Consider the following 23171-nt stretch of genomic DNA (forward strand, 5'->3'; position numbering starts at 1 on the left):
CATTTCTATAGTTTTGTCGTACAATCATTTTTTCGTCTGCCTTGAGGATATAGAAATGAGCTTATAGTATTACATTTCCCAGAAAATCTATCACTATTTATGCTACCATATTTCTTACATGCACCATCCTGCAGTACTGCCTAATCGAAATTTCATCTACAATTGGATATCCCACATTTCATTAACAATTAACCATTAGAAATAATTAAATTTTCGTGGTTAAGCTTCTAATATATTCTCTGAAATCAGTTTCTTTCGATACAGATGCTTGCGGATTGTCTACTTTTAATTGTGATATTTCCTTTTAATACATAAAAATGTTACGTTAGTGACTGGTTCATTTCACACACACAGACTGGTTGATTTTATACTTGAAGGACATTACTGCAATAGTTACTAATAATAATTTGAGTATTACCTCAGGTTGTAGATGATTACTACATACTATATGTGTCACATTCTCATTCAACCGTGATGATATATCCCCGTCGTAGGCGATAATATATCGTTTAAGCTCCTGCTTCACATCATCAGCAAGTAAACCAATGTAAAAAATGTAATCTCGAAAGAAACTAGGAAGCAAATCATCCTCTATAATATCTTTACAACATAAAATAAAATGAAATAACAATTAGTTCTGTGAAAATCTGTTAAAGGGATCAGATGCTAAGTTTGTTTCCCGCTCAGAAATCTCTTAAAATATGCCGTAGTCATTAAATTATGTCTCGTTGTTAAGATATAGGACTTGCCTAATATTACAGTAATTTCTAAAAAATTGACGTAATATTACGACTTTACTGTTATAGTATAATTTTTTTAACAGACTTACGTTCTTCAGTTACGAAATCACTAGTTTCATTTTTGCTCTCTGAAGTAGTAGATAAAGCATCGATATTAGTATACTCGTACACCAGTTATCTTAACATAAAAATGTAGCATAATAGCAAGATTCGATGCGATAAGCATCATACGTTACTAGAAGCAAATTTCATCTCGTATCTGTACATCTTTACAGCAGCAAATAGTCACCGTTAATTATCATGCACTTCGGACAAAAGAACTTTAATATATCAGCCTAACAGTTACAGACCTTAAATAACTCACGATCGATTAATTTAATACTTTACTTTAAGACATACCATCACTAGCACCAGGATAAATTTAAACGAATAGCAAAGAAACATTTCAACATACTCACTTTCTTCAATTGTACTACAATCTAGTTCTTCTTTACTGCAACTGGCCTCAGATTCGTATGGTTTGTTAGGACTTCGTACGTATTGTATAGCGGAGGCTTTACTAGACTTTCTAGAATAATAGTAACTATGTACTTACGCTAAGGAAAGATACCATTAGTAATTTATTTAACATTATTAGCTAGTGTTATGAGTAGAATTTAAAGCTCATATGGCACAGTAGAGTAAGAAAAATTGGATACATAAAAGTTGGTATTCCCCTCGCTGTTAAATGCTTTCTAATCAGACGTTCAGTTCCGTACCAATTAAATTTTGGTGTCGCGTAGCCAATTCTTGGAAGGTGAACGGTCGCTACATAAAGTCAATAGGATAACTTATCAACAGGTTTACATAAACTGGTACTTTCGGAACCAAATTATTTATCCTACCATTAGTTCGTTTAGCATACGTAGCAACACGTTCGAACCCAGTACTTAATGCTGTTAAGTGGATAGGAGAAAGTTGATTTTGTCTATCTCGCTTCTGTGCAACAATGACGGCTACCTATTTGTAAGATACATTAAAAATTCGGGTCATTTAGCAAAGGTTGCAAGGATTGTATCCATATCAGTTTCTCCACAAAAATTCTAAAGAGTATGGCCACAAATATATTAATTGCAGTCATAATTTTAAGCATAATACTATCAAGAAGACAGAAACTTTAGAACTTCACTTACATAATCATTTCCATTATCTCTACTAAATCTATCATCAATTGCAATTAAGTGCGCATCCCCAAGCGTCAAATCTAACATAGTAAATAACAATAAAGCAGTGTAATTGATAACAAAGAAGCACTAATAGTATCACAGCATAATTCTTAACCTTTCATTTTACCAGCCAATAAGTATAACTGTTCGGGTTGAGCTGATCGAGTACTTAACGCTGAGAATACTCCACCTTTACCCCAACGCCCACTATCATCTAGTTTTTCAAGTAGTCATGATTGACAAAAAAATATTATTAACATGCGACAAATTAAAGAGTAGGCAGGTTATTGTAGAATTACCAACGCAATGGACAACGATTGAGTCACCATCTTGAGTTTTTGGCATAGCTACATCTCCGGAAACATATTTAATATCTTGCGTATCAGCTGATAAGCAATCTTCTTCCATATTTTCTTCTTCATCTGTATCCGATTCGCCTTCACTATCAAGAGGTAAGTTAAGAGATGTATATCCTTTACTCCGCCATGTTTCTTCAAGTTTTTCGCGCATTTTCTTTTCTCTTTTGATGCGTTGCTCTTCTTGTAACTTTGCTTTCTTTGCAGCTGATTCTATCCTCTGTATAACGTTAGTCTATTAGCTAATAAGATATCTACGGATAAAATATACGGATAAAATATACTATCTACAGTCATATATAACTCTTAGCATACAGAAATAAAAGGCTGAATAATAATGTAACTAAAGCCAAGATAATCTTACTTTTCTACGCCTCTCCTCTAGCTGTTCTTCAGTTAATGGCTTACGTTTTCTTGTAGCGGTAGGCAATTCGCTAACAGTTACCTAATTAAAACAATATTAATGGAAAATACGTATTTATATAAGCTTAAGGCCTATTCTCAGTCGTTTTACTTTTTGGTACAGAAAATGTAAAAGCGTAAAGAAAAATTGATGATACTCGGCATTGCTCGCACCCCTTTATTACTTCTTAAAGTTCTATGAAGCTCATCAGCTGTAATTATGAAATACGGCAAAAAAAAACGAATTATGATTCTACACAGGGATAGTTATTACCGTACTATTATAACTGTTGGGATTAACGGTTAAAAATATATTACTAATATAAATTCGTACATATTATTACTATTTATTCTTACAATATCTCTTTATACGATACCTTTCACTAGTACACTGTCAAAAGCCGAGATATCAGCTTGGCTAGGCTCTTTAGAATAATCATGACCTTCGTAATGGTACATACTTTCTGGTGGCTTTTCATCTATGTATAGTAAAGTAATGATTATCCATACATTGTAACAATATCTTCGTAGATAATTTTTGATTTTACCTTCTAGTAAACTTTGTGTTTCAGCGATGAATTCCACCTTTGTTTCATTATCTGAATCCTTCACTACCCATTTGCTGTCTACACTACTTCCAATTAAACTTGAAGGAGATGCAGCAGATGCAAAGTTATTCATTCCAATTATGAAATATACATTAATATTACAAATTTGTGTATTAATGTTAGTGGAACCTTTCAATATCTTGATCTTCAATTGTACTAGATAAAAAAATTTCATAGAAACTAGTTAGATTCTTCATCTGCACGTAAATCTCTTGCTTGATACAGTAGATGGGATCATTATTCAAGCGAACCTGTCTTCCGACTCCAAAATTTTACTTAAGCCAAACTTAATAATGCTCAATAACTGAAATACAGAAATACTGATTCGAATTACTGTCCGATAAGGAACAGGCTAGACCATAGGAATGCGCAACTAAATTAAAGGCATCGCTTACGTTTGTTCTTTTAAACATATCATCTTCAGCGGAATGGCTGGAAGGCTGGATTAGAAAAATTACGAAAGATAAATTTATCGTATCGAGCCTAGCACGTTGATAAAGAATTTAAAATAGCAAGGCTATAACTTACATGGCCACCTTCTATTACAGCGTCTGTTAGTTTGAGCTTTGCTTCAGCCCGCTTAAGAATGATTTCCTCTACAGTACTTTGGGCTACAAAGCGGATAATTTTCACCGGTCTAACAATCACGTTCGTGTAAGAACTGCCTTAGAAAAAAAGTAGCAGTAACAATTATTACGCGATAACATTATTTACTAACTTAGTTTGCCCAATTCGATGACATCTAGCAGCGGCTTGAATATCATTCTGTGGATTAAAATCGCTATCAAAGAAAATAACGGTGTCTGCAGCAACCAAATTTAGTCCTACGCCACCTGTGTAAAATCAAGTTACTATTAGCAAGTGTTGAAGTGTGGCCAACCTGAAAACAATTTTTGAATACTTTACCAGCTTTAGTACTTAAGATGAACACGAATACGTCCGGATCCGTAAAGTTTTGAATAGCCAAATAACGCTCTTCACCGCGAACTGATCCATCAAGTCTCTCATAATTGTAGTCTACGATAAAGCAACAGTTCGATGTTCAAGTTACTTTACGACATGCAGCAATTATTACTGCTACTATGGCACAAAAAGTATTTATTATTGATTTTTACCTTTATAGCTTAGGTAATCCTGAAGGATATCTAGCATTCGCGTCATTTGAGAAAATATAAGTACTTTATGTCCTCTAAGGGATAATTCACAAATGCAAAACAGTTAACGTTGCAATGTTCATGACACGAAATTTAACATATAAAATGTGTCTATTACGATTGTAGTAGTTCTTCGGCAAATACGATAGACTGCTTTTGTAACTATGTAATCATTAGAATGTATTTCTCATATGCAGCTATACCGAAAAAATAAAGATTATTTGGTATTGTATCTACAGTAGTGCATGTAATTTTCACATTTAAATTTTTATGACAGCAAAAAAGTAGCCCGAAAAGGAACTTTAAAAGGACATACCCTTTCATCAAAGCAGCAATTAAGCACTTCTAGAGAAGGCAGATCGATATGAAATATTATCGATACATCAAAATTTTATAACAACGAGTAGCTTATACTGTGGATGATTACATAACTAACAATACCTTGATTTTAAGTAAGGCAGTAATTTATCTAGAAGAAAAAGTTTTCCTGTACAAAGAAGAATGCCATAGTATCAAAATATTGTTTCCGTCAATTTAGGTAGTTTATAAGTAAAACTTTAAGGTCTTACCGCTTGCATTGATTAGGTGATCCCCAATTTCGAACGGCTCTGGTTCAATACCTGACGGAAATAACTTACATTTATTTAATTACCAACGAAGCAATGGCTACATGTATATTCGGAGATAAAACCAGCAATTATACTTTTTATAATACAATACGATACAGTACCATTAAACAAATAGGGATGATTAACACATTTTCGTAGTTGTATTAACATATTCATTAAGCTGGTTTTGGATGCTTCATTTGTAAGCGATTCTAACATAGTAAGGTAAACATAATAAGAATTTTAAGATTAGCTTGAACTGAAGCCATGGTTAGTTTTATTGAAAACTCACCAATATTACGTTGTAGTAAAGCTTTATATAGTTTCCTCTGGAGATGTGATAAGCCACAGTCTACTGTCATCTTATAATTAATAGAGCAGAACAAATTTAGTGTAGAGCTCATCATCAGTTATAATATGTAAAACTTAGTAAAACGACCAACAAGTAACCAACCTCTGATTTCAATGGCAAGTCAAGCAAAACCTAAGTTAATAAAATGGGATAAAAAATAATTCATTTCGACATTGTGAAATTATGTCTTATTAAAGTGATTATCTTTCAATATAAAATACATCTATTAAAGATCACGGCTCTCTTTATATATCTATACCCCCTTCTTCACTCTTCGAAGAATATATGGCTTTATTATCGATCGAAGCTTATCATTAAGAGAAGAACCTACAATATAAATATTTTTCTCATGGTTTGAAGTTATTGCAAATATGACGTGGTTGTGTTACGTACTCTAATAATATATGATGTGTAGCTTAACTTACCAGTCATTTCAGTGATGGTAGCATATTTATCTATAAAATATTCAGCATCTTCCAATCTAAATTTCTTAGGTTCAATGAATGATAACAGCGAGTACAACTAAGATAATAAATGGGCCTTCGTAAGTATTTTTACCGAAGTTATAAATAAAACAATACTAACACTTGCAAACTACAGTACAGCGCATCATGTACTACAGATACCTCATTAAGATTATTTTGAACTGGAGTACCAGTTAGGAGCAATGAAAACTGAATACGAAACTGCTTGAGTATTTGGTACAACATCGAATTTGAATTTTTTAATCTCTGAGCTTCATCAACAATCAGGACTTTCCACTTAAATCTAATCATTAATATAAAAGGAATTTACTTTGAATTATCTAATTTTCCAAACTCTTTAATACATTTCTGGTGAAATTGAAATGACAAGTAATGATATGTGAAAGATGCAATGATATACTTAATTTAGTGTGCGCTACATTGGAAAGAGAAATCTTTAACGGAAAATTAGAATGATACGTAGATAACTATAACTTACTCTTCTAAGAATACAGCATCCTTCATGCATATCTGTTAAAGCAAGTATGAGTTAATTGATGTCCGGTACGCGTTTTAAGAATATTCGTACTTAATCGTTAAAATTATTAGTAAAATGAAATATCAACTTTTAGAAGTGTAAGTTTAATGTTCTGTATCATAATTAAAATTTTAAATTCTATTTGTAACTAGATATCGCTCAGACTAATGCAATCTCACCTCGTAGGTAGTCATTAAGACATGGTACGGTAGCTGCCCCTAAGAGAATATATCAATCATAGATTGAAGCAAATGAATATTTTCATGCGCAACTCCATCAATGACATTGTTGTGATGGCTATTTGCCCTCATGGTATAGCAGTTGTACTTGTATTACGTAGATAAATCAAGCAGTAAATTTAGAATAAGTATCAGCATCATAAAGTAGCGTACTAGTGTTTTCATATCAGCTACAATGTTTGTTCGTAACTGTTCACGATCTTCTTTCGAGCCAGCATAAACTATCCCAGTCAGACTTGGTCCGAACCTAGTTAATTCAACTTGCCAATTGTTCAAGACCGATAAGGGACTTAATATTAGGAACTGACATTTTCGATCTGCATTGCTTTGTTGGATGCAATTCAGTAATTCAATGGCCTATGATAAGTGAATTAAAATATCGATTTACAGTATATCGATTAATTAACAGATCTATATGCTTCTCGCAAATCTGCAAATTGAATAGCGTAGATACATCTGGTAAGATATGTCAATTGCTACCTAACTGAATAAATAAGCAACTCTTCCTGCTACTATGAGGTCCATGACTGTATGTGAGATGTTCATTGTATCCTTGCCATTCTATACGACATGTAGTGTAAGCGTATTGTAGAGTACTTACTTTATCGCTAATAATAATTGTGACGGTAGCTATTAAGCTATTAATGCAAGTCCATTAATGATATTACAGTAGATTACTGTGCTGTACTGTACTATTACTATTACTTTTAGTGTTGTATCAACCATTACAGCAGATTGGCATTACTATTTTTGGAAATGGAAAGTGGGAATACCATCGACGACTGCATTTTGCGGGTGAGGAGTAATAGCGCCTTTGGTTTTCACATACTATGAGTGAACACTAAGTAATAATCTGTAGAGCGAAGCATGCCGGGCAAATAAATATGGTAACAAATAGCAATGTGTATACTTCTTTCGATCGCAAAAGTAGCTTACAGGTTTTACAGAAAACAATAATACGAGTATCTACTAGCTGCATAGTACGCGTAATAGTTCTGAAGATAGTTAGGAGCATTTCTAATTATTATTACACATAGTTACATTGTATAAAATAACTGCAAGGAAATAATCTCGTTTTGTAATTTTGATTGATTAGTTAATTATGATAATGACAATTGCTGTATAAATCTGTTGAGCTGCAAGCTGCCTGCAACATCAGCTAAAGATGACTGAGAGCATATTTCTGACATATCCACTTATATTGTACGTTTCTACTCTAATACACACTTTGCAAACCGTATACAATAATATAAGCTAACATGCACAAGGTAATACTGCAATTAGAACATTCAAAAAAGAAATATTAAATCAGAATATTGGTTATAAAAAATAAATAAATGAATACTCTGGAATTCAACGACAGAGAGAAAGCTATAAAACTGAAATGGTATATTGCAGTTAATTTATGCATACGCGCACTACTTTGGATTGCAAACATTCAACATTACTACCTGAGCTGTTTTGCCTAATCCCATTTCGTCACCTAAGATGCATCCATGACCATCTAGAAAGCGTTTGTTGATCCATTTAACCCCTTCAACTTGATGTTCTCTTAACTTTGGCCTGTCTGAGCTGGACATAGTGATCATTCAAAGCGTAATAAGTTAACAGCTAAGAGCTTGTAATAATTATTACGACTTTGCTGAGTCTCCTCGATGAAGTACTCGTTTTACCTTCGTCTTGCAGCTACGAGTAAGTTCGGGCTCGAGCTCTGTTACTACTATTTATTTACGCGCTATCCAATATATTATTATTATTATTGTTCATAGTACTTACTAGTACTAGTACATTATAATCTCCATCGTACGAGTCTGAGCATGTTGTGGCTGCATACAGTACAGTACAGTACTACAGTATACCGTACAGTGTACAGTACAGTTAACTACAGTGTACGTACTGTGGAGCAGGAGTGCGAATCAAGCTTATCCCGCCAGAACTACAGTCTGTACTATACAGTGTACAGTACATACTGTACAGTACAGTATACTGTACGGTACTGTACTGTACTGTACAGTACAGTACTGTACAATACAAATTCTACAGTGTACAGTACAATTTCGAGTTCACTGGACTGGATTGGACGGACTTGACGGACTAGACTGGACTGGACCAGCATGGAATCTCGGGACTGACCAGCAACCTTGACGATTTTGCCGTATTGGTTCGAGAGGTCCATGCCTTGAAGAACAATTGAGGAGACATTTCTTCAATCCTGGTCACTCACTTCCCAGGCGTATATTTTGTATCTTTGATTTGAACACATCATGGGTATTTTGGAAAGAATTGCCGATATTGAAGCCGAGGTAAATGATAAATAAAATCTTGGAAATAGAACGTGCTAATTCAAAAACAGCTATTAATAATTGTAATACTTTACTGTACCCTTCAAAACTTCATTTTGTCATGCTGTGTCTTGCGTTACACGATTGCCTAGTTTGCCAGCGCAAATAGAGTTCGTGCTCACTCACTACTGTGCTACTAAATTGATCAAATGTCATGACTTGTAATAAGCCTCTTAATTAAAAAATGAGACGTAGTGTGTAATAATTAAATCCAATACGCGCAATTGAAGATTTCGTCCCTTTTGTTGTCTTGTTTGCCTGAGATTTTAATCGAGTTATTTTGTACGCTTTAGATGGCCCGAACTCAGCGCAACAAAGCGACAGCACATCATCTTGGTGTGCTAAAAGCTCGACTGGCGAAATTACGACAAGAGTTACTCACGCCTAAAGGTGGCGGCGGACCAGCAGGGGAAGGTCGAAATCAATAACCGATTTATAAATCTAGTGAATTAATTCATTATATCAGTATTTTATTTTGGTACACTCTTTCCTTAATACGTTCTAACGTGTTGCATTTTTGTTGAATGTGATTAGGGTTTGACGTAGCTAAAACTGGCGATGCTCGAATCGGCTTTGTTGGTGCGTTGAAGTTAACATTTAATGTCCAAAATTTCTATCGAAACTAAACTAATGGACATGTGCAGCTATATTATTTCTACACCTACAGTCTTGAAATAAAATAAGAAATATCGGATATTCTAGACTGCTAGCTATGGTGAGAATTGACAATGAAATTGACACTCTGATTACTTTTTCTTGGTAGGATTTCCATCAGTTGGCAAGTCCACTTTATTATCTAATTTGTCAGGCGTCTACTCTGAAGTGGCAGCTTATGAATTTACCACATTAACTACTGTCCCTGGTAAGTAAATTAAGTATTTAAATTATTGGATTAAATGAAAATGAATGATTTTATGTTAGTAGTACCATTGATTGCTACCTTTTCTTTCTGTAGCGGTCATTCGATACAAGGGTGCTAAAGTACAGGTTAGAAACCAACATAGTTTTCCTAGTAACATTAAAGATTTGTCTTTTATAAATGTTTATATTGTAAATCGGTAGTATCTCTTTATAAAACCCTATAAACATGCTCTGTTGGAACGAGAATACACGTGTAGTTTAAGTTGAGTAGACGTAACCAGGTTTCGACTTTGTTATTTTCAAGTAATGAAGAATGCAGTGAACTGATGAAACAATTATGATGCATAGTTATTAGATTTACCTGGGATTATCGAAGGTGCTAAGGATGGAAAAGGCAGAGGAAGACAAGTTATTGCTGGTACACCTATATATTTACACTGTATTAAGATAGTAATGATATGTGTCTGATACATACTGATGATTCCTATCACACCAAAAATATTTCAATTAAAATAAAAGACTGTGATGATCTTGATCTTTACTGTAGTTGCTAGAACATGTAGTCTGATTTTGATTGTACTGGACGTACTGAAGCCTCTCCAGCATAAAAGAATCATAGAAAAGGAGTTAGAAGGTTTTGGAATTAGGCTTAATAAGACCTTGCCCAATATCTCTTTCCGAAAGAAAGATAAGGGTGGAATTAATTTAACCTCGACTGTAAGTCTTTGTAATTAATATTTTACTCGTTCCATGTTGCATTGTGGTATACAGCATTGCACGAAAAGATACAAAGTCCCAAAATTGTGATATAGTACTGTGAAACACCCTCATATTGAAAGCGATTTCTTAACAGTTAAACGTGTTACATCTTGGACAATTAATTTGATTACAATTTCTGTTGGTTATTGGTAGTGTATTCAGTCCCATTTAGACCTGGATACAGTTAGGGCAATTTTGGCCGAATACAGAATACCTAATGCTGATATTACATTACGCTGCGATGCTACAGCTGACGATTTAATCGATATCGTTGAAGGCAATAGGTAGGCTTACATAGGATCATTATTGCATGACTTGCTAGAGAAATTGAGCTTGTAGGCTTGATGTTAAAATATTTATATTTCTACAGATCATATATACCTTGTATTTACGTTCTTAATAAAATTGATCAAATATCCATTGAAGTAAGTCAATTCAGTGCTGAAATCTTATGTGAAAGATTCCATAGTTGTAGCGTATTGTTTGATGCTAACTATCTCCTGTATTAAATTATAGGAATTGGACGTTCTTGCAAGTATTCCTCATTGTGTTCCGATATCAGCTCACCATAAGTGGAATTTTGACGAACTATTAGAAAAAGTTTGGGATTACCTACAACTCGTCAGGATGTACGTTCAATAATATCCATGCGATATCATGAAGTAACCTGCTTTCTCTAAATCAACTCTATTTTGCCTAAATTTTTAGCTATACCAAGCCCAAAGGTCAACTACCTGATTATTCAGCACCCGTTATCTTATCAACGAATCATCATTCTATTGAGGATTTATGTAATGCGTTACACAAAGCTATTTTGAAAGAGTTTAAACAGTGAGTGTTAACTGTTACAATTATTTACCAAAACGCCTGCAGTATATCATTATACGATTCCCCGTCTTCTCTTTTGGCACACACTGCTTTAAAAATAGAACTTTTACTACGTTCACCTTAAAGAGTTACCTAAACACTATGTGATAATAATTTAATACGTTTTACTAAAGTCTTTAGTAAACTAAAATGGTATATGTTAATTCTTAGTGCACTGGTCTATGGTACTTCCGTAAAGTATAATCCACAGAAAGTTGGTAAAGATCATGAGCTTAATGACGAAGATGTGGTGCAAATCTTTAAAAAGTAAGAAATTAGTAGTTGTTGCTTGACAGAATAGTACATTGACGCAGTTTCGTTGTTCTTTTGTAACTAACATATCTCATTTTTTACATGTGTAGAATTTAAGAATGGATAAGAAAGATTTACATGTACAAAGATGAACATACGCAATAAAAGAAATTTAATTCTATGATTTCCTGCTTCCTATTATTTTTTTAGTGAACTATAATATTCATTGTAATTATATATTAACATTCCATAATTACCGTCAAAATAAAGTTTTACATTGCATTGCGATGAGCACTTTTTGAAATATGTTTCATTGCTAACAAATTGGTTAACACTATTAATTTACAACACAATAGTAATTCTTAATTAGACATAACAGTAAAATCGAACCGTTACCAACATAGATCCCCTAATAAAAGATCACAGCACGGTATAAAAATTTGGATACAAAAAATGAAAGAAAGTCGCTTGATGTTGGATTATAAAAACATTTGGACGCGTATTATCGCTTCAATAAATACGGATTTGTTAAACAATTTTCTGGAACGGTGCAACTGATATATATATATATATACAGTATATATACAAATTGTGCCTAGCAGTAAATGTATTTACAACGTCTAACTGAAAGCAGAGCTCAGAAATGCATTATATAACTTTTGTACACAATCGCATTATATTTAAACAATCAATCCGCAAAATCTACTTTGAAATATTCCTAGGTGATGACTCTTGTACGATGCTGAACATGAATTGCAAGCATCCTAATCTAATATGGCTGCCATGACGTATGACAGCCGTTCCTTCCCATCCGGCTCCTGCGCTTTCATTTAAAGTACTAGTACTAGTAGACTTGTTACGGTTGCAGTCACAAGGTTTCCAAGGATCCTTTTCAGGAAAAGGTACCATTGAAGGTTTCTTTGAAATACTATTTAGTTTTCTTTCAGCTGAAGAAACGCCACACGACTTTATGACCTCTTCTTGGCTTGAAAATGTCTTACGATTTTTCACAGAAAAGTCACACCCGTATAAAATACTATCCACGAACGTTCCATGTTCGCTATAGTTCAACAATTCATACTGTTTTGTAATCTATTAATTATAACGGTGAAATAATAAACGAATTAATTTAACAAGAAAAGATAATGTAGAATACAAGATCGAGATTACCGATACAACAATGTCTACAATACCTTATCATAAAATATACAAGCATGCTTCGAGGACACAAAATTACAATGTCCATACTTATATACTGCTACATCCATATCAGCTCCTAAAGAGAAAGTTATTTTAAGCTGGAAAGCTCGCTGAAATGAGTATAACGAAAAAAATGCCTTTACGTGTAACTCTATTCGCAACATTACCAACCTATTCCCATCGTAAGAGATTTATTAACCATTGGTATTGCAGCTCCGATACCGTTTAAAGGGCAGATAAGAGCTCGGCAATAAGGGCTCTCTTAAATTTTAGATAAAATATAATACGCATAGCTATTACTTTATCATCCACTACAGTACTACGATTTCAAGTTTTAACAACCTATACCTGAAATCATATTGTTGACACTATTCGTAGCAATTTGCATCTACATAATTAAGTGTAACAATTCAGTAAAATATTTTAAAATATAAGGTACACCGTATTGATAAAGCAAGACTGTCCCAAAATATATATATATACCTTAACATCCATAGTGTTAGGAAACAACTGATTTAGCCGTTGTAAAGCTAAAAGCTTAAGCATCGATTCATCAATTAAATCTATATAGAATTTAAAACACAGTACAACTTACTGACCAGGAATAACTAACAAGTTTTGAGCTAACATGAATACATCATAATTAAAATTAAAAGTAAGCTTTTGTTATGAAACCCACCAGTAACTTCGGATCTAGTTTTAGTGTCGTGGCTTGTATTATTATTTCCTTCTTTAATGACGTTTTGTAATTCGATATAATTTATGAGTACTGAGTCATTCTTTGAAACAAATTTGTTAATATTAAAGTTACTTTTATTTATATTCTCCGTTGTTGTGACCAGTTCTTTCTGTACACTACTTCGTTTATTTGTGTTATCTGAAATCGTACAATTATTTGAAATGACAGCTTCATTGTCCTCTTTTGCAGAAACTGAAATAATCTTTTTGTCATATTTCTCTTCATCCAAAATACCATTAGAAAGAACCTTATCTATATTCTGATTGTTGTTATCCAATTTGCTTGCTGTTATAGCTTCTGCTATTCCTTCATTGTTATTTGCTTTTACAGAACTGGAGTTTCGTGCATTCACCTTGCCAGAGTGATGTTCTTTAGCAATTGCAATTTGGAAGTTGACTATATTCTTTAGCCACTGTTTAATGGTTAAGAAAGCATTGAGGAATATAATCACTTTTTTTATACCTATAATAGTAAAATAAGTAGTCTAACGAATTATGAATCTATCTCAACCTCTTCGGACTCTTGATTAGTAGTCTGAGCTTCAGTAGATTCAATCCCATCAGCTAAAAATGCTCGTTTTACAGTAAGAGTCCGAATAGGGTTTAACTCTTTAAGTTCCTTTGGTGGTGATAAATAATTCTGTTTAACCATTTCAGGAACCTTTCAAATCGAAATTAAAATAAAATACGGAATAAATCATACATCATTAAATTAATGACAGTTTTTCTCGATTCGTAAATAATCGGAAAATAGACTTTGAACTAAATACTTTGATAACAGAAGACTACCTTAATAGCTTTTCGGAGTGGGTATTTCGAACTTCTTTGAAATGGTGGTCGATTGCTGAATAGTATAAATTCCACTATCAGTATTAGTTTTGCATCGGCAATCCTACACGAATACAGTACAGTAATATCTGGAAATTTTCCAAAATTAGCCAAAATTACCGGTGGACATTTTCCAAGAAGTCTAACATCACCGCATGTTGGGAAAGCGAATCATTCAGTTTATAGTATGCATCAAAACGGCGACTAATCCTTGAATCTTGCATTGCGGGCTAAATTTAGCAAGTTATAATTTAGGCTTTAGTTGGCATGTAGAACTGGTTATCTATTTTATTTTAAGCTCAAACCGAATAGCCATAACTTACTAGAAAGTGTTCTGCGTGATTAGGACACATCCATAATCCTGATGGAGTCGTAGTTAGGGGAGGATCCATACAATCCAGATGAAAAGATAACGGACAATAATCACAATGTATCAGCGGTTTTAAAAAGCTGTTACCTCTACAGCACCCATAAAATAATCCGAAAACGTTTAAATTAGTAACAATAATGCCGAGCAATTGAATACCACAATATAATATGATCACATTTAAAAACAATAAAACGCACTCTGAGCAGTAGTAACATAATCGTAACGGTCTAACGGTAACGTTGGTAGGTGGTTGGGCAGATGAACTTTGTCTTTTAGAAAAACAATAAATTTGATTAATAGTCACATAATTTGGTCACCAGTTGAAAATTTTTAACAATTTGCTAAAATCTTGATGATATTATCAATTAATTTTATTAATAACAAGGTTACAAGTATTTCTTAGCAATTACGACCAAATCCATCTTCACCAACCTTCGACCACCTTTAGTCGCTGAACCGTGCCCGTTAGATTTCTTGCGTTTCTTAGAGCCTAATAATTATAGAATTAATTGAAACTTAAGTGCGTAACGAAGTCTCTTCTAATTATTATTATCTATTACCAACTTTCTTAGTAGCAGGTAGCCATAAATATTTATCTTACGCGTAATTTACTTTCTACCGTAGTTTGGAGCAAAATTATATTGTATACTACAGTATAGTACCAGGTAATGGAATGTGATATTGCATCTCTTTAGGTAATCGAAATTCGGACGGGTTCTGCTTCACATTATCTTTTACTAAAACTGCAAACGGTGATCGTAATTCCGACTGTTTTGCAATCGGCCTAGTATTGTCCTACATTTTTAGGATAGATCAGTGAAACAGTTAAAATCAATCATAATTGCTCTAATCATCTGTAGATTTTTAGTCGTAAGAGACCAAAGATTTTAAACAAGCGTTTCGATGCGCAATCGCTAAATAATGTGGAGTAACACCTGATATTCGGCTTTGCATTTTTTACAAATCCATTCACCAGCAGGAATTCCGTCTTCATCTAGTGGTGGATCACTATAGTGTCAAAAATTACGTTAATGTGTATGAAACTAAGGACTACATAAGTTATATCCCTGTAAATGGAAAGGCATTCGTACGGGCAAAATAGCAATCCGTCAAAAAGTTATTGCATAGATACCCCAGTTTAAATATAGTACTGAGTATGGACCACCAATATTACAGTAAAAACTCGCATTATTGAAAGGCGAAATTAGAGATTGAAAAAGCTAATGAACTAAAGTGGCTGAGAATAATCGTTGATATATCTTACCAACAGTGAAGGTGGAATGCTGATGGACATCTTTCACAGCATAGCAAGTCACCACCTTCATTACAACTGTCGCAAGTATCATTATTAAATGATCTTCCACTTCTTCGTACTTCTCGAACAACTTTTCGATTTAATTTCTTGCTATCATCATCTGACTGTGGTGGCCTTGTCAAGGCACGAATTTGCTAGATGAAAGAAAAATGTCCATAATTAGTAGATATAAAACGATGAGCAGAATGGATAGGTATATTACGAACTTGTCCTTAAGTTGACCATAATACTATATACTGTACAGTACTATTTTTAAGTGGGGTATTATGAACAATTTGTCATTTTTTTGAGTGATGGATAAATTCTGTCGTCAAACTTGTTTATGCGATAATTATAATCGAACAAAAACTGAAGTCCCATCGACTATATGATCATATTCGTGAAAAAAAAGTGAACGACAAGTTCTACCAAACACTTTATCCTACGTATGATTTAATCAATCGTAAATCAACGGGCGATTATCATCCATTAACTACCGATGGACAATTGTGCATTCAGGAGAATTGATACTGATGAGGCTAAGAGATCGTTGATGCTCTACAACAAATGTACAAAGTATTTAAAGTACCCTACATAGAGCAAAACTATCATATCCAATTTGCAACTTATATCGATCAATCATTCACGATTGGAGTTATTCGATAACTTACATCCATAATCTCAAAATGACTTTCCATGATGCTTATATCTTAAGGCACGAATGGCTTCGCTTTTAACACATGAGAAGCTGAGGAACTCAATTTGATTTTAGTTGAGCAACTGAACCGCCGAAGTTATTTCTGTACGATACACTGAGTATACCGTACAGAACAGTACAGTGTACAGTACAGTAGCAAGTACTGTACTGATAGACCTGAGAAAGGTTCGGTTCGGGGTAGACCGTTACGATCTATATAAGAACCGTTCTCAGGTCTAACTGTACAGAACTGTATGTACAGTACAGTACGAGTGCACTGGACGGTGTAGCGTAGACTACAGTATGTAGTACTGTACACTGTACGGAGTGTCAGTCGTTTGTGCAGTTTCGTATTCGGACCGACCTGCACAGACTGCACAAGTAGAGCTAGCTAAACATGGCTGCAAAGGGAAGCAAGAAGTAAGTTAACATGGATGATTTTGTGATTGATTTTAGGAGTACATCAAAATGTTATTTTAATAGCTTATATTCTATGTTTATCAATGGTAGTTATGCTCTTACTATCGCTGTAACCGCAGGTGTTTTAATTTAATTTCGGTGACTTCCGATAATTATAATAGCAGAAATTTCGAGCTCAAAGCAAAATGAGATACGGTCATACTGTACAGTACTACAGTGTACAGCATGATTCTACCTTGGAAAACACTAACGCAAAGTTGAAAGTGCTGTAGGCCATTTTGTAAACTTTCCATGTAATTTCTCTACTTTGGTTATACGGTAACAGTTAGGTAATAGAACTCGTCATATAATTGCAAATGCCGGCTGTTTTATATTCCAGTACATTTGCATGGTACTTGTTATGACTATAATTCTGGCAAACTGTGCTTATGCATGCTTCAATATGCGGCCTAAAATAATGGAATTGACGGTTTGAAAGGTCTAACTGGAATTTTCGTCAGTACTGTATCAACCATTGATCAGTTTAATTATACATTTCTAAAATGTAGCCTATGCTTTCCATTCGCAAGGATTTTAGTATTGCCTATTTGGACACTAATATTCTACTCAGTGCAGCGCTGCTCTTAGCCCACTTTACAATATTTCACACTTGGAAATTTTTAGATGAATATACTGTACGCGTATTCACATAAATAGCCCAAATGATCACCTCGTAGCCAATTCCATAGTATACAATACTTTACATGTAAATGCTATGCTTGACGATAAATATTGTAATTTATTAATTTGCTCGCAGGTGCACACGATACGATGCAGTTCTAGTTACTTTAGAATTATCCACTACCAATTAAAAAGCAGATTGAATGAATACGCGTATCTCTCACATTGAGTAACAATTGCTCGTATATCGACTTGGAAGCAAAATATATCAGTATTATATAGCCTAGTAACTTATAGCCTGTACATTAAAGTAAACAGTTATGATATTCAAAATAATTATAACTCTCTTTACTAAATTTTACTATAATAACTAACTAACGATAAAAACTAGATATGGCTTAATACTTAATAATAAAGTAAGTTCAAGTAAACGGGTAATTAAGAATACGAATGTCCTTGGTGATGAATCTGATAACGAGGATGATCAGGTATGCACACTACGTAACACAAAGTTCAACTCATATCGTGGTATTAAGATAAATTATGAATGGAATTTTAAGTAGTTTCTTGGTTAATAGCTATATAGATAGATTTAATGACAAACGACTAACACCAAAGATTTACAATATATTAAGTTAAATTATAACAAAATATTACCCAATTTCTTAAGTAAATCAAATCTTCCACATATGGTATGATGCTAACTACTGTGTTACATTACGTTATTGTTTTATTTTACTATATCACAATTTGCGTAACAGCTAAATACCAACTGTTTTGATACATGATTGAGGGTCTATTGACGTGTAGTTTACAGGCGTTTATTACTTATTATGGTCGATATCAATTCGTATGATACAGTGTTGAATTTAACGCATTTTTATCAGCGACTGTCTGAAAGTCTTTTTGTTTTGCTTCAACAAGAAACGTGTTGTAAATGCTTCCATATTACAAGAGTCATTTAAAAAGCATCAACGTAAGCAGGTAGGACCATGCCGTAATAGTCGTAAACATTATAAGAATGTAATTAATAAATAATTCGTACAGTACATAATAAAATTGATACGAATTAATCTTTTTCGTTACCCTTGATTCAAAATCTTGGTATAAAGATGTAGCATTTATTAATTTAAAAAGTGAGGTACTTATCAAGGCCCTGTACTCCAATATGGCAATTTCTTTCGGAAATTATATAGGTCCAGTTAGAACTGGATAGAGCCAAAGCCGAAGATCCCACGGTTTTCGAGTATGATAGTATCTATGATGAATTAGAGAACAAGAAAGTCGCTCGTAATCCTGCTGTGATTACCGATAGAAAGGTGCACTACTCTTCTACTTTATAAAGTTTGCTGTAATAGAGAACCGCCAATAGTGCTTTAGTAATACTGCACTTAGCCTAGCGTTATGTTAGATAAGAGAACAATTTTCACGTCAGAATTATGGACAAACTATTAATTATATCCTTATGAACTTAATTGTCATAAATACTATTAGCCAAAATATATAGCTTCACTAATGAAATCGGCTGAATTGCGAAAGCGTGAATATGAGCGAATGACAGAAAGGAAAATCCAAAAGGAGCGAGAAGCTGAAGGCGATAAATTTCAAGATAAGGAAGCTTTCGTTACCGCACAGTAATGCAAATATCTTATTCTTTGTATTGTGTATCAATTTGATATTGAATACTAAAATTTATCTGCTTTGCATATTATTGATAATGTAACGATTGAATTTTAAATTAGTTATAAGGAGAAGATGTTGGAATTAGCTAAAGAGGAGGAACGCATTAAGCAGCAAGACAGAATTGATGGTAAAGGGATAACCCGTTTATAGCAATTATTTTTTACGAAATTAACATATATCACGGTCTTTCACTTTAGAATTAAACGATGTGAAAAAACAAAGCGATTTAAGTGGTTTCTATAGACATTTACTAAATAATACGTTAGCGAAGGAAGAGACGTCTGTATCTCGAAATACAATTAAGTCAAAAGCGGAAGATAAGGATGCCATCGATAATCAGCAGCATACAAATCAATCCCGTGATTCTAGCAGTAGTAAACCACGAAATACTGATGACAAACAGAGATACAGAAGCAAAGCCGGTGACAACAGCGGAGATGATGATGCTACCGAATACTCAGATCATTCTAAATATATTGACCGACAGGATAACGATCACATGCCAAACAAAGTGAATGACATGAAGCGAAATATCGATGATATAGGCGAAGCTGAATCTAGTCGATCTAAATTTAGTAAGCAAGATAAATCATCGGAAGTAGTTCAGGAGGAAGCTAATAACAAGAAGAATGATACTATTGCAACGGAAGTTTCATCTGAAACCAAACAGACAGTGTTTGACCGCCGCAATGTTACGGACACAGTATCAGCTGCACGTGAGAGATACTTAGCTAGAAAAAAAGCTAAAGACTCCGTAAAAGCGATCTTCGATGACGACACGAAATGAATTCACTTCAGATCCAGTTGCTAGGTTTTAGTTAACTTTGGATAATACGTACACTTTTATGCGACTATGTCTCGTTATAGTCGTTGCAATCGATATCATGTGTGTGCGGTTTAATGAACTATATCCAGCGATACCACAGTAATCTTTTCAGACTATTTGCTTTTACAATAAACATCAATGTCGCAAAGGTAGTTGCTAAATATAGATAATTAATTAATTAATTTATTATATTGTATTCATATTATCTACATTTAGTATATTATAGTTTAGAATTTTTAGTAACACATTTCCTGTTTGTAATGTACTATGTAAAGCCAGATATATCTCATATACTGTAATCTATTGGTTAAAAATAGTGCAATTTGTATAATTTTTAACAAGCTGTACATTTTAAAATAAACTTCACCATTGGTGACTTACGGTATTACCTATAATTTCTGTTAGTTCACTGATATCAATGAATACATTTGACATTAAGCGCGTATGCCGCATACATTATAGATCACGGGATCATGATCATACGAATAACAAATCTATCTCATCATTGTACTGATAGTTTCCTATACGTCTTATGAATACAGTACTTTTTTCAGCTATATATATTAATTATTGATACTTGATTTACGCAATCTTAAGCCAAAGGGAAAAGGATATTATAAACGGATCGAGAATTTTAAAATATGAATACATGCTGCTTTATGCAGTACGAAGCTACTACTAATGCACATGGCATAACATCGAAATAATATCGGCATTTATACCGTATTAATTAATTATATGATTATCAGTTTACTGGAGTGCAGGACAGTGCTACAGCAGCAGCTACGAGTCTTTGGATGATATTGGTCTTGCAGAAAAGTGGCCAAAAGTAAGGGATGAGAATTTAGAACATACCAATGTTAGTTGCTATCTCTCTCGTAGTCGTATTTCGGAATCGTTTCTGGTGAAAAAGAAATGTTATTATCTCATAAGTACTTAATTTTAAACAGTACACTGGTGACAAGGCAAGATAATTAGCAGTTAGGCTCGGCTGACTGTGCAAAACAAATTATTTGACAATAACGTAGACATATAAAATTATCACGTAGCTCTAAATTCTACAGTAATACTGTACTGTTAGCAACTATGGCATATAAGTTACTGACCACATCGGGTTGCATTTTATCTTCTTCAACGTATTTTCGCTTCGCCACAGGGCACTGACCCGTAGACGGGCTATATACATAGAAAAAAATAACAGACTATTCAAAACTCATTCACGTTATCAATACTTAGGCCTACGCTATTTAAAGCTTCGATTTAATGAGTACTTTTCCAGTAACCGTTGACTTAATATTTGCTAAGATCGATGTTAGCACAGTAGTAGACCTAGAATTTCTCAATACTGCAATTTCATATGCTACAGTATATACTCTCGTATTACATGACGCATGCAAATGAACTTGTAATTTGAAAGCCTGGCCTCAACTACAGACTTTATTACATTTACTCTTTGGGATCAACCTAGATCCAGTCATCCAGTATTGAACAAGCATCAAACGCAAGCGTGCATCAAACAGAAAATTAAAAACTGGGTTCAGTACGAGGTAAACATTGATTCGATTTGCCTCGATCAATGCATGAAGAATCAAGACAAACTAGGGATCAGTATGTACTTTACCGAACTGAAAGGTATTGAATTGAATTAAATTTATTAATTAACTTTAACAGGAAACTTGTAAACAGTAAATTTGGCGAATACTCGTATTGTATGACAGTATATAACTATATATATAATATACCATACACGCAGTCACAGCAATAGCAGGAGCCTCTCAGGACTGCAACGCGATTTACAATTTACCACTAATAATAATAATATATAATTAACCAAACATTATATCATTAGTAGTAATTAAATAAATAAATTAATGAAAGAGCGCGTTAATCTAGTGCACAGTACTGCTGCTGCACTACAGTACAGTATATATACAGTCTTAATAAATGTGCATTTTACACTTTTACAGTACAGTACAGTATGTTCCTGTAACTGTTTCATGATTTGCACTCTTCAATTTATTTTCTTTTCTTATTTATTTAACTTAATCAGTAAAGTCAAGTGCTAAGCTTCCAGTTAACTTAAAGAGGTTGTATTCAGGCAAGTTGCTGTTACCTGCTGTTACTGTATCGTTAAGAAATGCAGCCTTAATTAAATCAACTGATCCCTGTCATGTTAGTAATTAGCGATGATTTATTATTATCATTTTACCTCGTCTGAGCTGATGCCACTGTCAATAATAGCTGATTTTGGATAAAATTACATCGTTTGTACAGCTCGCTATAATGACTAGCACGAGATTCCATTTTGATCTCGAAAAACTTAACGGTTACCGTAATTTCACCGTTGTTGAGGGATTTTAAACCTTGTACACTAAATGTACAGTACAGTCCTGTACGCAAAGTACTGTACTGTACTACAGTATACTGTACAGTACTGTTGTAGGTATTTTTACAGTACCGTACAGTACTGTATAAACTTGCAAGTCCGTCATACTGTACTCTACTACGCTTATATTAAACTCTTCTACGTTACATGCGCCGACTGTCTGTCCGTCACTGCCGTCATTTTCCAAAATAGCGCTTTTTCAGCAAATGGCCTTGACGTATTTTACTGTACTGTACAGTATAGCGTCAACGCAGCCATGGGCTACTAAATATGCCCTTACAGATGCAGGGCCACACTGTTACACCTCTGTGACATCGCACTC

At 33.8% G+C, this 23171-nt stretch overlaps 4 protein-coding genes across 4 annotated transcripts; 2 read left to right on the forward strand and 2 right to left on the reverse strand.

Moving 5' to 3' along the window:
* Window positions 1-1383: 1383 nt before the first annotated feature.
* Window positions 1384-8246, reverse strand: TRIADDRAFT_28849 (uncharacterized protein; the record flags this gene model as incomplete). The annotated part of the gene is made up of 27 exons (XM_002115115.1): window positions 1384-1547; window positions 1625-1739; window positions 1913-1983; window positions 2061-2159; window positions 2245-2521; window positions 2666-2746; window positions 2878-2915; window positions 3081-3182; window positions 3264-3349; window positions 3441-3467; window positions 3563-3631; window positions 3802-3948; window positions 4030-4144; window positions 4218-4328; window positions 4427-4500; window positions 4907-4952; window positions 5035-5085; window positions 5196-5285; window positions 5366-5435; window positions 5528-5557; window positions 5685-5752; window positions 5851-5947; window positions 6052-6193; window positions 6389-6420; window positions 6607-6645; window positions 6841-6991; window positions 8089-8246. The coding sequence occupies 27 exons, from the start codon at window positions 8244-8246 to the stop codon at window positions 1384-1386; spliced, it is 2550 nt and encodes an 849-aa protein (XP_002115151.1).
* Window positions 8247-8930: 684 nt separating this feature from the next.
* TRIADDRAFT_38057 (uncharacterized protein) lies at window positions 8931-11766 on the forward strand (the record flags this gene model as incomplete). Its single annotated transcript, XM_002114936.1, has 12 exons — window positions 8931-8969; window positions 9302-9422; window positions 9543-9587; window positions 9772-9870; window positions 9964-9995; window positions 10218-10287; window positions 10417-10586; window positions 10782-10912; window positions 10999-11053; window positions 11145-11257; window positions 11337-11459; window positions 11667-11766. 12 exons carry the CDS (start codon window positions 8931-8933, stop codon window positions 11764-11766), a joined length of 1098 nt encoding a protein of 365 aa, XP_002114972.1.
* Window positions 11767-12449: 683 nt separating this feature from the next.
* TRIADDRAFT_59019 (uncharacterized protein) lies at window positions 12450-16875 on the reverse strand (the record flags this gene model as incomplete). Its single annotated transcript, XM_002115116.1, has 15 exons — window positions 12450-12839; window positions 12941-13023; window positions 13119-13208; window positions 13296-13335; window positions 13431-13510; window positions 13627-14098; window positions 14197-14346; window positions 14475-14577; window positions 14634-14743; window positions 14837-14972; window positions 15316-15373; window positions 15546-15678; window positions 15819-15891; window positions 16148-16332; window positions 16849-16875. The coding sequence occupies 15 exons, from the start codon at window positions 16873-16875 to the stop codon at window positions 12450-12452; spliced, it is 2130 nt and encodes a 709-aa protein (XP_002115152.1).
* A 396-nt stretch (window positions 16876-17271) lies between these two features.
* Window positions 17272-20424, forward strand: TRIADDRAFT_59020 (uncharacterized protein; the record flags this gene model as incomplete). The annotated part of the gene is made up of 7 exons (XM_002114937.1): window positions 17272-17294; window positions 18346-18442; window positions 18879-18938; window positions 19151-19273; window positions 19449-19588; window positions 19697-19764; window positions 19835-20424. The coding sequence occupies 7 exons, from the start codon at window positions 17272-17274 to the stop codon at window positions 20422-20424; spliced, it is 1101 nt and encodes a 366-aa protein (XP_002114973.1).
* Window positions 20425-23171: the final 2747 nt, after the last annotated feature.

This window comes from Trichoplax adhaerens, genomic scaffold (assembly GCF_000150275.1).
Source record: "Trichoplax adhaerens TRIADscaffold_9 genomic scaffold, whole genome shotgun sequence".
Taxonomy (NCBI): Eukaryota; Metazoa; Placozoa; class Uniplacotomia; order Trichoplacea; family Trichoplacidae; genus Trichoplax; species Trichoplax adhaerens.